Genomic DNA, 15,401 nt, shown 5'->3' on the forward strand with positions numbered 1-15,401 from the left:
CTGCCCCCGCCACCCCGCCGGCGCCGAGGGGCACGCACCGTCCTCGTGGCTGTGCAGGTTCTGCGGGCTCCGCATCCTCTCGTCCTGGCCGGGACTCAGGCTGGAGGCCAGGTGTGGGTCAGCTGACATCCATGTGGAGTCGCTCATATCAAAATCTCCGCTGCTCACTGAGGTCTCATCCTGGGCAGGGACGAAAAAGGTGGGTTCAGCAGGGGCGGGCACGCTCCTGGGGCCCGGGGAGCCCCCCAGGCCGCAGCGAGGGCCAGACGACACCCCCCACCCACCCTACCCCCGTGGACGTGGCTGGGGCTCTGGTTCCTGTCGGAAGCCGGGGCCCAGGGCCCGCGCTGTCTGTAATTGAAGACAATTACGAGGTCTCGCATCCTGTGGGGCGGACAGCAGGGCCTGGCTCCTACCCTCGCGAGCCAAGGTTGCAACGAGCTCTGTAAACAAGGGCCAGGGCTCCCGCCCGCAGCCTGGGAAGAGGACTGGCTCCACGCGCGCGGGCACCGGGGAGGCCACGCCAGCCGCCCCCACTGGGCCTGAGGCCCGGCTGGACTCCCGTGGAGCATGCTCAGAATTCCTTTCTCCCACTCCCCCGGCCCAGAGGACATTTCTGTCTTCCTCCTTCCTAACCTTCCCTGAGCTTCAAAGATAGGCTCTTGGGCGGCTTCCAGACCGAAAGGGCTGGCCCCAGGAGTGGAGAGAGAGAAGGGGGTGGGGCGGGCCAGGGTTCCAATCAGACCACAAAGGGGGTTCAGCTCAAGGGCCTGGGGGGCCGCCAGGGCCTTCCAAACAGCCGGATGGGCTGCCGGGAGGACCACGCCTGCCTCCTCTCCCCTGGCTGCTGGCTTTTCGAGCCTTGGCCAGTCATCCGGGAACCCCCGGGGCGGGGCCCCTTCAACCCAGCAGGAAGGGACCCCACCTCCTTCTGGCCCAGCCTCTTTGAGGAGCAGCGGCTGTAAAACAAGGAGGAGGATGACCCAGCCGCTCCCCAAGCCCAGCCCGGGGTTCAGGCCTCGGCCCCTCTGCCCAGCAAGGCACACCAGCTCCGTGGGCCCCCAGCTCCTCAGCCGCCTCCCGTGCAGCCAGCAGACACGCTTTGGTCTGCACTTTCTTCGCCCTGTCCCCAGGCACATCTGCTCTAAGTGCGGGGAACCAGTGTGGATCGGCCACTCCCTCCCCCACCGCTGCCTGGGAGGGGGCAGCCTGGGATTTACAGCTTCTGTGTGGACCCCCCTGCCGCTGAACCCAGGAGCTGGGCCAGACTCCCAGAGCCTCAGGGGGCAGAGTGCTCTCTTGTGCTCCGTGCCCTCTCCTCGCACATGCACACACACACACCCATGCACACGCACACACACACACGGGGCCATCCACCTGCAGCCTGCCTTTGTGAACTCCACTCCCTGTGACCATGTCCTTGTGCTGGAGGGACACCCACGTCCAAGGGCTCTCTCTGCACAAAGGGATGACAAAATAATCCCGGATGCTAACGTGATAGAACCAGAGAGTGGTGGAGAGCAGAGCCAGTAGGAGGGGGAGGTCCCTGGAGGCATGAGCAAGGCAGCTCTGGGAACCAGGAGCAGGTCATCCTGGCGCAGATGGGGAGGGGTCTTCCGGGCGGGGGTCACAGGGCCATGCTCGGGTCATGGCTGGAGCAGGGAGACTACTGCTGCTTGGGTAGTGTCAGGAACGCTCATGAATTAAAGTCCAAGTGTTGTATTAACATTCGGAAGCACCACCCACTCAAACTCCCCGGCCATTCATTGGACAAGCATTTATGGAGCACCTACCGGGGGCCAAGCACCTTTGCAGGTGCTGGGAAAGTCAGCGCGGACAAGACAAAGTCCCGGCCTCCCGGGCACTCCCCATCCAGTGGGGGTGAAGAACAAGAGGTAGAAAACCACAAGAGGCCTCGGCAAGGGGCACCGTAAACCCCAGCAGAGCAGGGGACCTGGGCAGGGGGCCCAGGCAGCCCCCACAGCCGGGGCCTGCAGGAAGCAGAGAGGGGCCGTGGATGTCCCCCAGGCGGAGCATTCTGGGCACGGGCAGCAGCAAGCTGGACACACGCTGCTGGCTGGGAGGGGCACGGAGGCGGCAGCTGCGGCCGGAGTGGGCGAGCTCCCAGGGGCAGGGGAGCCTCACCGGAGCCGGCCCTCCCGCGTGCACGGAGCCCCGGGCAGGGCTGTACCTGCCGCCTCCAGCTCAGACAAAGCTCTGTGGACTGTTCCAACAATGCTCCCGGCTCGCGGAGGGGCAGGAGAAAGAGCGACTGGGAACAGGACTGGAGGCGCCCGTGTTCTGGCCTCGCTCAGCCAAGTTCAAAGACAGCAACAACAGAAACCAAAGCTTTTTAGACCCTGGGCTCTCCTCCGGGCCCAGCTCATTGTCCAATCTGCATGGGCTCTCCGAGCAGGCACCACTGCCGGCCCACGCTACAGATGAGGAAACCAAGGCTCCAGGGGGTTATGGGACCTGTCCAAGCTGACGCAGTGACAAGTGGCAGGGCCAGCTGCACTCTCCTCCCTGCCTCCCTGCCCCTGTGTTCCACCACCCCAATTCCAAAACCCCCCCCCCCCCATCATCCCTGCCGCTCTTCCTCCAAGTTCTCCTTCCTAAGCCAGGAGAGTCACCAGCCACAGCAGGTCATCTAAGGTGGTCTCAGGACGCCGCAGGTCCTCTGCAGAGTGAGGCCAGGGCCGTGCGCTCTCTGAATCCCCCAAGACCAGAGAGACTTGTTGAATCGATGGAGCTGGCTGGAGCGATGCTGGTGTTTAATGAGGACGCAGCATTAATCTGACAATTAAGGACTCTGGTCCCATTGTGCGCGGTGCTAGAACGGAGGCCACGTGCAAGCCCGGGACCTGGCTTTGACGCCCCCTCCTGCAGCCGTCGGCCAGGGCTCAGGGCTCCTCTGCCTCAGCTCAGACGGCTGAACTGCCTACCGAGACAGCCCCTCTGCTCCTGCCTGCTCTGACAGGTCCCATAGGCAAGAAGCGACACTGAAATTGCCTGATCATGAAGGGGGTATCCGGCACGTGGCGGGGAGGAGGCGTCTCCTAACAGTCCCATCAAGCAAGTAGCCACAGCAGGTCCGTCTCCAGAACTGGTAGCTGCACCTCAGAAACCCGCCCCAAGTGCCCAGAGGCACAGAGCCAGCGGCAGGGCAGGGGCTGAAGCCAGGCAGCTGTCCCCAGAGGCTAACAGCACAGAACTTTCAGGCCACCGGCCACCTCACCACACTTCGTCACTTCCACTCAAAGAACCAGATTCCTTGAGGATACAGTGTCTCCAAGTAAGATCCCAAAGGGAAGTTACGGATCGTGAAGCAGTGTGTGCACACACACTCCCTCCCCTCGGCGAGCCCAGGCACATTTATCGAGCATCTACTATGTGCCAGCATGGCGCCAGGGTCCTAGTTGATGAAGGCGGGCTCCTCCCCCTGGGCCTCATTACCTGGGGAGAACCAGCTAGAAATGCTGAGGGGGGCTGGCTATGGGAACTCCTGCCAGGTTACCAAGAGACCACGGTCCCCTCACCCTTCCAGGGCTCTGCCAGAGACTCCAGCTCCGTGAGACGTGGCTCTGTCCACGATTCTGACACCTGCTGCTACAGCAATTTTTTTAAAGTGAGAAATCAAGTCTGCTAAACCTAACTTCAAAAAACAGCAGGGGCCGGCGCTGAGGTGTAGCAGGTAAGCCGCCACCTGCGGCGCTGGCATCCCATATGCGTACCGGTTCAAGTCCCAGCTGCTCCACTTCTGATCCAGCTCCCTGCTAATGCACCTACTTGGGCCCCTGCACCCACATAGGAGGCCTGGAGGAAGCTCCTAGCTTTGGACCAGCCCAGCTCTGGATGTTGCAGCCATTTGGGGAGTGAACCAGCAGAGAGAAGCTCACTCTCTCTAACTCTGCCTTTCAAATAAATATATAAATCTTTAAAAAATAACAAACAACCATGTAAGATTTGGAAGGACTCGGACGCCTACAACACCCACACTCTCAGGACGGACCTGGAAAAGCCGCCTTCCCAAGACACCTGGGCAGCCCGCCCACCGCGGCAGAGCCCTGCTGTGCACCGGAGCCGAGGCCCCCAGCCGCAGAGGGGCCGACTGTCACTAGGCCCCCAGCCCCCGCCTGGGCTGGAGAGGCAGGCGGATGACACGGGTAGTTATCCACACCACAGTCCAGAACTCGCTGGAACACCCGCGGCACCCCAGTCCCGAGGGACCGGCTGGGTGAGGCCTGCACAGACCCCAGGCGCTCTCTTGCCCCCCCCAGAGGTCACAAGGTGAATGCTTCCTGTTCTGGCCTTCTGGAATCAAGGACTTGGGGCCGCCACTCTGGCTTTCTGTAGGCAACAGACTACGCCTGCGCCCCACCCCTTCTGGGTCCCTCTCACAGCACCCGCGAGACTGTGCAGTCAGCTGCCCCGGGACGCCAGGAAGCCTGTGGCCTTGTCCACTCAGCAACACAAGTTCCACCATGGGGGCCGCTGTGGCGTGGCAGGTAAAGCCACCGCCAGTATCTCATGTGGGCATGGGTTTGTGTCCTGGCTGCCCCCCTTCCAATCTAGCCCTCTGTTAGTGGCCTAGGAAAAGTGGTGGAGGATGGCCACTCATGTTGCAGTCATCTGGAGAGTGGGCCAGTGGATGGAAGATCTTTCTCCACACCCTCTCCCAACTTTTTTTTTTTTTTTTTACAGGCAGAGTGGACAGTGAGAGAGAGAGAGAGGTCTTCCTTTTCTGTTGGTTCACCCCCCAATGGCTGCTGTGGCCGGTGCACCACGCTGATCCGAAGCCAGGAGCCAGGTGCTTCTCCTGGTCTCCCATGTGGGTGCAGGGCCCAAGGGCTTGGGCCATCCTCCACTGCCTTCCCGGGCCACAGCAGAGGGCTGTACAAGAAGAGGAGCAACCGGGACAGAATCCGGCACCCCGACCGGGACTAGAACCCAGGGTGCCGGTGCCACAGGTGGAGGATTAGCCTATTGAGCTGCGGCGCCGGCCCCAACTTTGACTTTCAAAGAAATAAACACACACACACACACACACACCGTCAGGTATTTGGCACCAAAGGACCGTAGCCACCATGGGTCCTGGGGCCACCTTGCCCTCCTGGAACGCACCCCAGAGGTGAGCAGGCGGCAGGTGGGCAGCACCCAGTCAGCACCCGGGGCACACCCCATTCTGGCAGCCCTGACTCAGGGCAGAGGGAAAGGAGCTGCCCAAGCCTTCCCTACTCTTATCTGCAGTCCAAAATTCACGGGCAGGTTCCACTTCTCTCCACCCAGCAACAGAGGCCCTTCCTCTTCGGCAGGCCACTAACACCAGCCACTGCCCAGCCCCGGGGAGGAGGGCAAACCGGGAGAGCAGAGGGAAGATGGTGCCAACAGGATGGCAGCCACGGCTGGTAACCACAGGCAGGTGCTCTCAGCAACCTGATTATTTTACAACTGGGGTCAATTTCTCTGGAACTGGGTTCCCGGGGCCTCTGGAGTGGAGCCGTTTGCATCCTCCAGGGCTCGGGCTCCTGGGGCGTGCCTCGCTCAGTGTTTTCCAGGCCTTTCCTCAGAGCTGTAACTCTATCTACCACTTGCTGGAGAAAGGAGGAGGAGGAGGAGGATCTGCTGGGCAGTGCGCACCCCTGTAAGTCATAAGCCTCGGCCAGCAGCCCTGGGTGCACATTTGACGAGGCTGGGCAGGGGGCAGAGGGCAAGGCGCAGGGGTAGGGAGGTGCAGGGGATGCTTCTGAGCCGGGCAGGAAACAGACCCCTCTCTGTTCAGCCCCCAGCTTTGCAGGCAGCAGGCAGCAGGCTCAGGCAGCCGCCCCAGCACAGGCGCCCAGGTGTGCAGGTGGAACGGCTTCCTAATCCACAGGTGAGGCCCCTGTGCACCACCTGTGACCCCTGCCGGGGCCCCTGCAAATCCCTCCGTCTCCCCGGTGGTGAGCATTACACACACAGCCTTCTGAGCATGCCAAGAAGGTACTGAACCGCACTTGACCCCAGCTTAACCACTTGGGTTCATCAGATGGCTTATGAATGGGAGGCAAAAAAAAACCCCCGGGATCTCAGGCAACCAGGGTTCAGGTCTCTGTGGCAAAGCGGGGCTGCACAAACAAAATATAAGGGTGGCCTCCGTCACAGCTCCTGGGCCCTATGAGGTCACAAGGCTGCTACTTCCTGCAGTGCTCCAAGCCCACCTGGCCATCGGAGTGGAAGGCCAGCCCTTGGGGACACTCCCTGCCCACGTCCACTCCTTCCTGCTAGCATGCCTCCCTGCCTGCCGGTCACCAGAGCCCAAGCTCTTCTGGGAAACAGGAAGCTGGGAGGGCCGAGACACGGCCAATCACCTGTCATGCTTTAGGTGCCCTCTCCCCACCCCCCAGGTCGGTCAGGAGAGTGTCCGCAGGTCCCTATGGATGCTCTGTCCTTACAGTACTGGAGGGTACTGGGAGTGAGCATTCCCCACACTTCCCCACCAATGCCTCCAGCATAAAATGGGCTTTTGTTCCGAAGCTCACACAACTCAACTGGCTGTTTTCCCAGCATTCCTTAACACCGGGGTCTCGTGGATACCCCCAGCCCCGACCGCGAACAGGGGTCTCTTGAAAGGGGAGGCTGGAGGGATGGAGACAGCAGGGCTGCCAAGGCAGGACCCACACCGCACAACCAAGTTCTTGGGCAACGCCGGGCGGTCCAGCTCCGAATCACCCAGGGGCGGCTTGGGCCACCGAGAAGTTCCCGTAAGTCAGCCTGCAGGGCTGGGAGGACGGGGAGCCGAGGGTGCAGCAGGGGTGGCAGCCAGGCCCTGCCCCAGGAGACAAACCCAGGCTGCGCCCGGATTAGACAGGAGCTCGATGCTATCCAAGGACACATTTGGCCCTAATGGCTTTCCAACGAGGGGATAATTTACTACCTGGGAGCTGAACCACCAGGCAGACCCTCTCCCCGGGCCCTAGGCCCAGCCCGGAAGCTGGTGTGTGCAGACCCCATCCATCCCATCACCAGCTGGCTCTTCACAGAGGAGCAATGAGACCCTCCAAACACCTCTGCCGGCGCGCCCCCTGGGGTTCCTGCTGATTCTGGGATAAGCAGGGCTTTATGGGGGGGTGTCTATTTCAACCCACAATCCTTCTCCAAGGGGAGGAAATCAGAATCCACACAGCATTCCAGGTGGAGTCAGGAGGTTATTCATCTCCCCTCAGGAGCAGAGAAAGAAAAATCAATATTTTGGGTGGGGGGTGGGGGCTCCATTGGAATTAATGGGTTTGTGGCTCCGTCATTGATCCGCCCTCTTCACACTTTCTTTCTGCGCTTTTGTGCTCCCTGGGAGTGGGAAGGGAGAGGGGAAACGCAGGAGGGGGAGCGGACCTCAGCGATAAGGAAGGGGCCGGTCTAACCTTAACCTTTCTCCGGGAATAATGCTAATTAGCGAGGCTTAATGAGGACTTCCCCCAGGAAGCGAGGCCCGGTAGGGGCGACGCGCCTCGCGCAAACGCAGCTCGGAGCGGGAGTGGGGTCACTTCTGAACCAGGGCGGCCGGAACCAGACCGCAGGCGGCACGCCGGGCGTCCAGCCCTGGAGGACGAGGTGCGGGGCCGCGGGCAGCGGGCAGAGCTGGGATCCCAACTTGGCCCCGGCGCGCCCTCCGGCCGGCCGCCCCCTCCCCGAGCGCCCCTCGGTTAAGGAATGCGGCTCGGCGCGGGCTTCAGCTCGGACGGCGCACCTGGGAGAGGCGCCCGGCCCCCCGAGGGGAGCGGCAGGGGCCTGCCAAAGTGGGCTCAACTCTGCAAACCGCGTCCCAACTCCCCGCGCCGCGGCGGGCAGCCCCTCCCTGCCGCTCGGCGCTTCCAGTCCTCACATCCCCAAACCCAGTCCACTTCCCTTCGCGCGGCGGCGGCGGCGGCAACCCGAGCCCGGCCCCCGCCCCGCCGCCCGCGAGCCCTTCCTCCCGGCTCCGGGACGCGCCGCCGAGCCCGCTGCAAACGGTGCGGCCGCCGCACAATACCGCGGCGCGGCGCACACAATCACCGCCCCCCAGGCCCGGCGGCGCGCACGGCCCGGGAGTGGGGTGCGCCCGGCGGCCCCCAGCGCCCGGCCCAGGCACACCTCTCCGGCGGTCCGCGGCCCCCTCCCCCCCCACTCTCCGTCACCCTCGCCCGCCCCCCGCCCCGGCCCACTCGGCCCAGGGCGCAGCCCGCTCCCCCGCGCCCCCTCCCCAGCCTCGGCGCTGGAGGGCCCCCTGCGTCCCCTCCCCGGAACCCCCAGCCCCCCGCCCCCCCCAACCGCAGCTCAACGGCCGGCGGCAGCGGCGGGAGGAGGGGGCGGCGGCCCAGAGCCCGGACGCGGCCCGATCGCTGGGATCCGGGCCGGACTCCGTACCTGAGCGGGCGACGAGGCGGAGACGAGCGGCCGGGCTCCGCGAGTGAGCGGGGCGGACGGCGGTGACAGCCCCACAGCTCCAGCTGCTGCTGCTGCTGCTGCCGCCGCGGCCGCCCGGGGAGAGGGGCTGGCACCGCCGCGGCGCGTCACTGCCCGGCCCGGGGGCGGGGGTGGCCAGGGGGAGGGCCCAGGCGAGCGGCGGCAGCGGCGGCGGCGCCGCGGCCGGGAGGGAGGAAGGGGGAGGGGGCACCGGGCACGGGGAGGCGGGGGAGGGGGGCGGGCCCGGGCACGGGGCGGGGGCCGGGGGGAGGGGAGCGCAGGGAGGGCGCACGCAGGGGGAGGAGGAGGAGCAGCCGGAGGAGGAGTGGGCACGGGGGGGGGGGGCGGGGGAGAGGGAAGGAGGCACCCAGGGAGCCGGGAGGAGAGAGGAGGGAGAGGCGGGTGGGGGAGGAGGCAGGAGGGGGGCGCCGGGCCAGGTAGGGGGACGAGGGCGCGCCGGACGCGCCGCCGTGCGCCCCGCGGGGAGAGCGCTCTTAAGGGGGAAGCGCTCCGCGGAGGATCCCGGCGGGGAAGGAGCCGGGCAGAGGACCGGGGGGAGGGGGGCGGGGTGCCGGTGCGGGAAGGGTGCGGGGGACCGGGCCCCTGGCGGGGTGTCCGCGTTCAGGCCGGGAGAGGGAGACTTAGCCCAAAGAAAGTGACTCAGGCGTGGTCAGGAACTCTGGGCGCCCCGGGACCTTCGAGGAGCCCGCGACCCCTGCGCGCCCCTCGGTTCCGGGCGGACTGGGGTCCTCGGCGGGCGGAGCTGCCTGGCCTGGGTGCTCGGCACCGGGGCGGGCGGAGACCCCGGCCTGGGGAGCCAGGCACGTGGCCGGCTCCCTGCGGGGCCCCCTCCCCCCTCGGAGCCCCCCCTTTGGTGATCAAGTTCAAGCTCGAGCTCCGCGCACGCTGCCCACCGCCGCCCCCTCCCCCTCCCTCAATTCCGCACCGTCTCGCCTCTTCACTCTTCCTTTGTCTCTTTCCCACCACTTACTTTACAGCGGCCCTGCGCCCTCCCCCGCGCCCGCCGCGGCGCCCGAGCGCCCGGGCCGCGCTCACCTGTTCCACCCAAACGTTTCGGCGACGCCGGGGCCCCCTGGCCGGGCCCCCGCCCCTCGGACGCTCATTGTGCGCCGCCCGACCGTGCGGTGCGGCTCCGCACCGCGCGCCAGCCGCCGCGGGAAGTGAGAGGAGAGAAGCGAGACAGCGGCTCCATCCCGGACCCGGGCGCGCACCGTCCGCGGACGCGCGCCTCGCAGGGGCCGGTGCCCGGGGCGAGCGCACCTCCGCCGCCGCGCGGGAGAAGACGGGACCGGGGGTGGGGGGGTGGGGGCTGGAGGCCCGAGCAACCTCGGCCGCTGCCCGAACCCTAAAGCGCTTGTCCCCAGACCTCAGACTCAGACCCTCAGACGCCGTAAATGGGTCAGGGGCGGAGACCCCTCCCCCGAACCGGGCCCTGGTGCAACAGTTCAGTCCAGGGAAAAGCCTGCGCTGCAGCAGGGAGCAAGAGCGACCCTTGTGGAATTCTGGGGGGCACTGGCTAAAAAAAAAAAAAAAAAAATGCCCGCGCTGTCCCGCGGCGGGGTTGCACCGAGGAGGAAGGGCGACCGCACCGCCCTGCTCGGGCTGCGACCCGCTCCCCGCGCAACCAGCAGGGACGAGCGCCGCCGCCGCGGAGGTTCGCAGCGCTGAGATAGGCTGCCCTTAAACCCTCCAACTTTTTTTCTGTAAAAAGCCTTTTTCTTTCTTTCCCTGAAAGCTTCGCATTGTGAACCATCCACAAGGTGAGCAAGGCTCCCTCTACAGGTGAGAGTTGGGAGTGCAGCGCCGCAGATCGGGATGAGCGCAGAGCTCACACTTGCCGGGGAGCGGGGAGCGAGGGCTGAGGCGTGCTCCTCATTAGCGCCTTTTATGCCTGGCATCAGATGCGTTTTCCAGCCACTCCCCTCTCTCGTGTTCTCCATTGCATCTTCACGTCCCAGGCCCTGCACTGCCTCAACACCCACACGTGCTGCTACCTAAGCATGATTTCGCAGAATGAAGTGGGGGCCCGGGTTCCAGAGCTCACTCACAGAAATGGGGGCGCCCCCGGCACCAGACCTGCCACCCTCACTCCGAAAGGAGATCATGCCGGCTCAGGAGCTTGCCCTCCCCCTCCGCCACCCCCCCCCCAGACACCCCTGACTTCTCCTGGCCAGCAGCGGAGGGATATGTGGGCCGCGGGCAGCCCAAGTTCAAAGGTGGGAGGGACCCAGGTGACCCGCCTCTTCTCTAGCTGCGCAGAGCGCCGGGACCCCCAGGAAGGACCCCAGTGGCCCCTGTCAGTGAGCAGAGTGCTGAGAGCCAGGGTGGAGCCAGGTGGAGCCCTACAAAGCATCCGCAGGCTGGCCCTGCCCTCCCACCGGGGCTGCCGCTCCCTGAGTCACCTTGCAGGTAGTTTGCAGGGTCCCTCCATCCTTAAAGTGGCCACAGCATGGGTCCCAACCAGGAACCAGTGGCCTAGTTTCTTGGCCACTGATTGTCCCAGTGTTGTGTCCATGCCACAACCTGCTGGGAGACCAGGGCAAGGAAGGCGACCCCCCCCCCCATCTGCTTAAGGGGATGACACAGCCTCCCTGCCTCCAGCCTCTGGCTCCGCACAGGCTCACTGGGTCTTCTGGGGGCAGCTGAGCCCTTCCAGCGGCTCCCTCTGTGCAATAAGCACACCCCCCCAAGTGAAGGCCCGGCCATGGGGCACAGCGGGTCACTAGTGTTAAAAGAGACAGGATCTCGGGATGGCCAGAGCCGGCCCTGCAAGCATCTCAGACTGTTGAGAACCCCAGGGGCCCCACACTTGCTGATTAACCACGGAGGGGAAAGTGGGATTGCACACTGCAGCCGTCGGGGAGAGACCTCCCCACCAGGCAGGCAAACGTGGCAGCCCCACAGTGGGGCCGCCTGGCAGGGTGTGCTCACCACTGCAAGGGATGCGGTAGAAGACACAGTGTCACCCCCACTTCCTGTTCGTCCCCAGAATGCTTAACTTGGATGTGATATCAAGAAGGGGCCAGCAGACAAGAAACCCGGAAAGAGAGACCAAGGCCCTCCCTCGTAAACGTGACTGTGCTAAGTCAAGGCGCCGAACGCAAGGAACAACTGAACACAACCCAACGTTCTTGTTTAGAGCCTGGGCCCAGAGTGCAGCCGGAGACCAGGCTGGGCCCTGGGCAGGACGGGCAGGGCAGTCCCCCCCCAGAGTAAGCCAGCCTGTGCCACAGCCTGCAGAGGATGGAGACTTGGGGGCACAGGGGATGCAGATACCCCAGGGAACAGGGAGGTGACCACTGTTGCTGGCGCAGCGTGGGTCCGGGGCAGGTGGGAGGAGCCTTGTCTGCCACCCTGAGGTGTGCGATGCGATTCTGAGGGGGAGGAGGCAGTGCGATCCCAATTACATTTTTAGGGTGGGCAAGGAGATTTGTAAGGGCTCCAGAGTGGCAGCAGGGAGACCAGTGGGGAAGGCAAAGAAAAAAGTCTCGCCCAGTAAACAAGCTCTGGCTGTGACACTGGACAAGTGATGGGGCACCATACCTCTCCGAGCCTGTCTCCCCATCCACAGAGTGGACTACAAGGTGGCATGTTTAATGTGGCAGCCAACACCCAGGTTTCCCTGGTGAGGTCAGAAATTGCCGGAACCTGCCTGACCATGAGGCCCTGGAAGCACACCTCACCCCACCAGTGAGCAGGGCCATGGAACCAGTGGGGAGCTGTGACTTCGGAGGGAGATGGTAAAAGGTAGCGCATTCTCTTCCCCAGAGGGAGCACTTGGCAAAGGGAGCTTCCACTGTCATCATCAGGATGGCTCCCCTGTCGGCAAAGGCTGCACCAGTTACTTGCCCACCTGCAGGACCTAGAGGCTCCGCTCCATGGGCACCCTCGCCAGTGCCTGGTGTCCGCCACTGAGAGGCGACAGATGGCATCAGCCAGCTCCCTTCACTCCCTCCTGGTTCAGGAGCCTCAGCGGGTACATCCTGTGTGCTCATCCCTCATTTTAATTGGGTTTTTTGAGAACAACCTGTTCACATCTTTTGCCCATTTCTTATTTGAACTCTTTGGAAATGAAGAAAATGAGTCATTGGTGATATAGTTTGCAAACATGTCTTCCTTTTGTGGTCTTGTTTTGATTATGGTAGGATTTTTTTATTTTTTGCCATGTGAAAATCATATTTTTATTTCATCTGATTTGGTTTTTTTTCTTTAAAGACTTTAGGGTTTTGGGGTCAAAATGAAGGTTTCTTTTTCATTCTATGATTATAAAAGCAATTCATATTTTCTCCTGGAACATCTATATCTTCACTGCATTGACGTCTTCATTCCATTCTGTAATTTATCTCCACATAAGTAGTGAAGTGGGATCTAGCTTTTAAAAAAAGTTTTATATATTTGAAAGAGAGAGAGGTAGAGCCAGAGAGGGAGAGGTCTTCCATCCATTGGTTCACTCCCCAAATTACTGCAACGGCCAGAGCTGAGCTGATCCAAAGCCAGGAGTATTTCCAGGTTTCCCATGGGGGTGCAGGGGCCCAAGGACCCGGGCCGTCCTCTACTGCTTTCCCAGGCCACAGCAGAGAGCTGGTTCAGAAGTGGAGCAGCCGGGACTCAAACCGGTACCCATATGGGATGCTGGCACTGCAGACTGGGTCTTTAACCTGCTGCACCACAGCACTGGCCCCAGCTTATTTTTTTCAAAATGGTTATCCGAGTTGTCTCAATGCCATCTTTAAATAACTCATCTTTAGCCACTGATTGGATATGCCATCTTTATGACACATTCAATTCCCGTGGTTTTTGGACTTGTCTTCTGTTCCATTGATTGTGTGCTCCTGTCCCAACGGTACAGCCTCACACATGTATGTTACCAGCACCTGTCCCTGCCCACACCATGGCCAAAAATTAAGCCAGTGACACAGCCAGGAGACACTCCAGGGGTATGCGTCATGGGCAAGGGAGGGACGTTTCTCCGGAGGGGCGTGGGGAAGGTTCCTGAAGAGGTGACATGGGCTCTGAGCCACAAGAGGTGGGAGGAATGAGATGGGTGGGACGCAGGGAGGGTGTCCCAGCCAAGGAGGCTTCTGTGGCGGGCGCCAGGCTGTGCGCACGCCGGGAGCCAGAACCCCTGGTCTGTGGGTCCTTGCGCAGCTGGCTGCAACCTTGCGGCTGACGTCTCAGGGAAACAGTCCGACGCTGCCTCCTCATTTCCTCTCCATCTGGGTCAATTCCCCATCAGGAACACAACTAAAAGAGCCCGACTTGCTGAAATACACTCTCCTGGAAACCACAGCAAGAGGCGAAAATTACAATTCCATCATTCTGCTTTTCAGAAACGTCTCGCTTTGAAATGTCATCAATTAACCTCTGATGGTGTCACTTTTCAGCTCCAGAAGCGTCAATAGCTCCCTGTGGCTGGCAGAGTTGTCTTCGCTCTCTCTGGTCTGGCGTTGGAGTGTGGGAGTGAGGCCTTCCGCTGCCCTCCAGCCTCATCTCCCGCTCCCCTCGGGCGGCCCTGCTACAGGCAGAGTCACCATCCCATTCCCACCTCCACCTCCACCCTCCACCGCTTTACTCTCAGGCGCGAGCCCCTCCCACAGGCCAAGCCCCATGGCAAGCGCAGGTGATACAGCCAGGAACAATGCCCACACAGGGCCTGCGGGCCAGCAGGCGGCAGAGACCAAACAAAAGACCACGTGGTTTCCCCACCTGCCTGCTGGTTATGGCAGGTGTATTCAGCCCGTAACTGACAGTGGCAAAACCTGCCAGGAAGGGTCCAGTGGACCCAGGAGGGCTCTGCTGAGGAGGGAACGAATATGCTGGGCACTGAAGGGTGCACAAGTGTCCGCTGGACAGAGACGCCTTCGGCACCCGCAGAGCCCAGGCCAAGATGACAGCTCGCCCCGCTGCTGTCTGCACTAGCCTGCGGCTGCTCCATGCACTCACGGACTTCCGGTCTCCTGCATCTCACCTCAGTTCCCAAACTGGACAATAAGTTCTCAGGGGCCACACACAGCAGGGCTCCACCACTGCCCCCTCGGCCAAGGTCAGACTTCAGCCTGCCATCCTGAACCCAGGGCCGGCGGCGCCCCTCCCCCAGAGCACGCACCTGCCCCTTCCTCTCTTTCCCAGCACCTTTGGGAAGGCTCAGCCCAGCACACCTACAACAACAGGAACACAGGCGTTCCCCCCAGAACAAAGACTAAAGGGTCACAGGCGCACCACGCACAGTAGCTCCCGACTGGAAGCCACCAAGCTGCCTGTCCACAGCGGACAGACTGCTACTCAGTGCCCAGATGGGGCAAGGCTCGTGCACCTGTGCCTGCGGGCAAAGGAGCAAAAGCGCACACGCGGTGCAACTGTGTTTACGTGAACTCCTGGACCACGCGTAACCGACCCACACTTTCAAAAGCCAGGCCCGCGGTCATCCTTGCGGGGGCAGAGGCTGCGGGGGACACAGGGCTCTCTGAGGTCTGAGGGTGTGCCGTTTCTTTTACGAAAGACATCTGTTTATTTGAAAGGCAAAGAGGGAGAGACAGAGGTCTTCCGTCCACTGGTTCACTCCCCAAATGGTTGCAACAGCCAGGGCTGGGCCAAGTCAGAGCCAGCAGCCAGGAGCACCATCTGGGTCTCCCGTGTGGGTGGCAGGAGCCCAAGCTCTGGGGTCATGCCCTGCCTTTTCACAGCATTAGCAGGAAGTTGGATGGGAAGTGGAGCAGCTGGGACTGGAGCCAGGCCCTCGGATAGGGGACGTGGGTGCCCCCGGTGGTGGCTCACCCCGCTGCACCACAGCGTCAGCCCTGGTCTTTATCGCTTCTCCACCTGGATCTTGGTGGCGGGCGGTGGGGTCAGTTTGCAGAAATTTACTGAGCTGCCAGCAGTGTTAATACAGATGCGTGTCCAGTAAACGACTATGCAAGGCCCAAAACGTCCGGTGGGCTAGCACGGCTGAGCGGCCTGCA

At 62.6% G+C, this 15,401-nt stretch overlaps 1 protein-coding gene across 5 annotated transcripts in view; it reads right to left on the reverse strand.

Moving 5' to 3' along the window:
• Positions 1–15,401, reverse strand: part of NOL4L (nucleolar protein 4 like) — a 114,798-nt gene that overhangs the window by 24,300 nt on the left and 75,097 nt on the right. For 2 of the 5 annotated variants that reach the window (XR_009867089.1, XM_062204021.1), the window contains exon 5: positions 39–180. Coding sequence is in view for 4 of the 5 variants with exons in the window: in XM_062204021.1 (XP_062060005.1) it covers positions 39–180 (142 nt within the window). In the remaining variant the exon portion in view is untranslated. Of the gene's footprint in view, positions 1–38; positions 181–416; positions 439–636; positions 724–8,382; positions 8,461–15,401 lie in introns of those variants that run through there. The other 3 variants (XM_062204022.1, XM_062204023.1, XM_062204024.1) reach the window with 3 other exon arrangements.

This window comes from Lepus europaeus, chromosome 10 (genome assembly GCF_033115175.1).
Source record: "Lepus europaeus isolate LE1 chromosome 10, mLepTim1.pri, whole genome shotgun sequence".
NCBI lineage: Eukaryota > Metazoa > Chordata > Mammalia > Lagomorpha > Leporidae > Lepus > Lepus europaeus.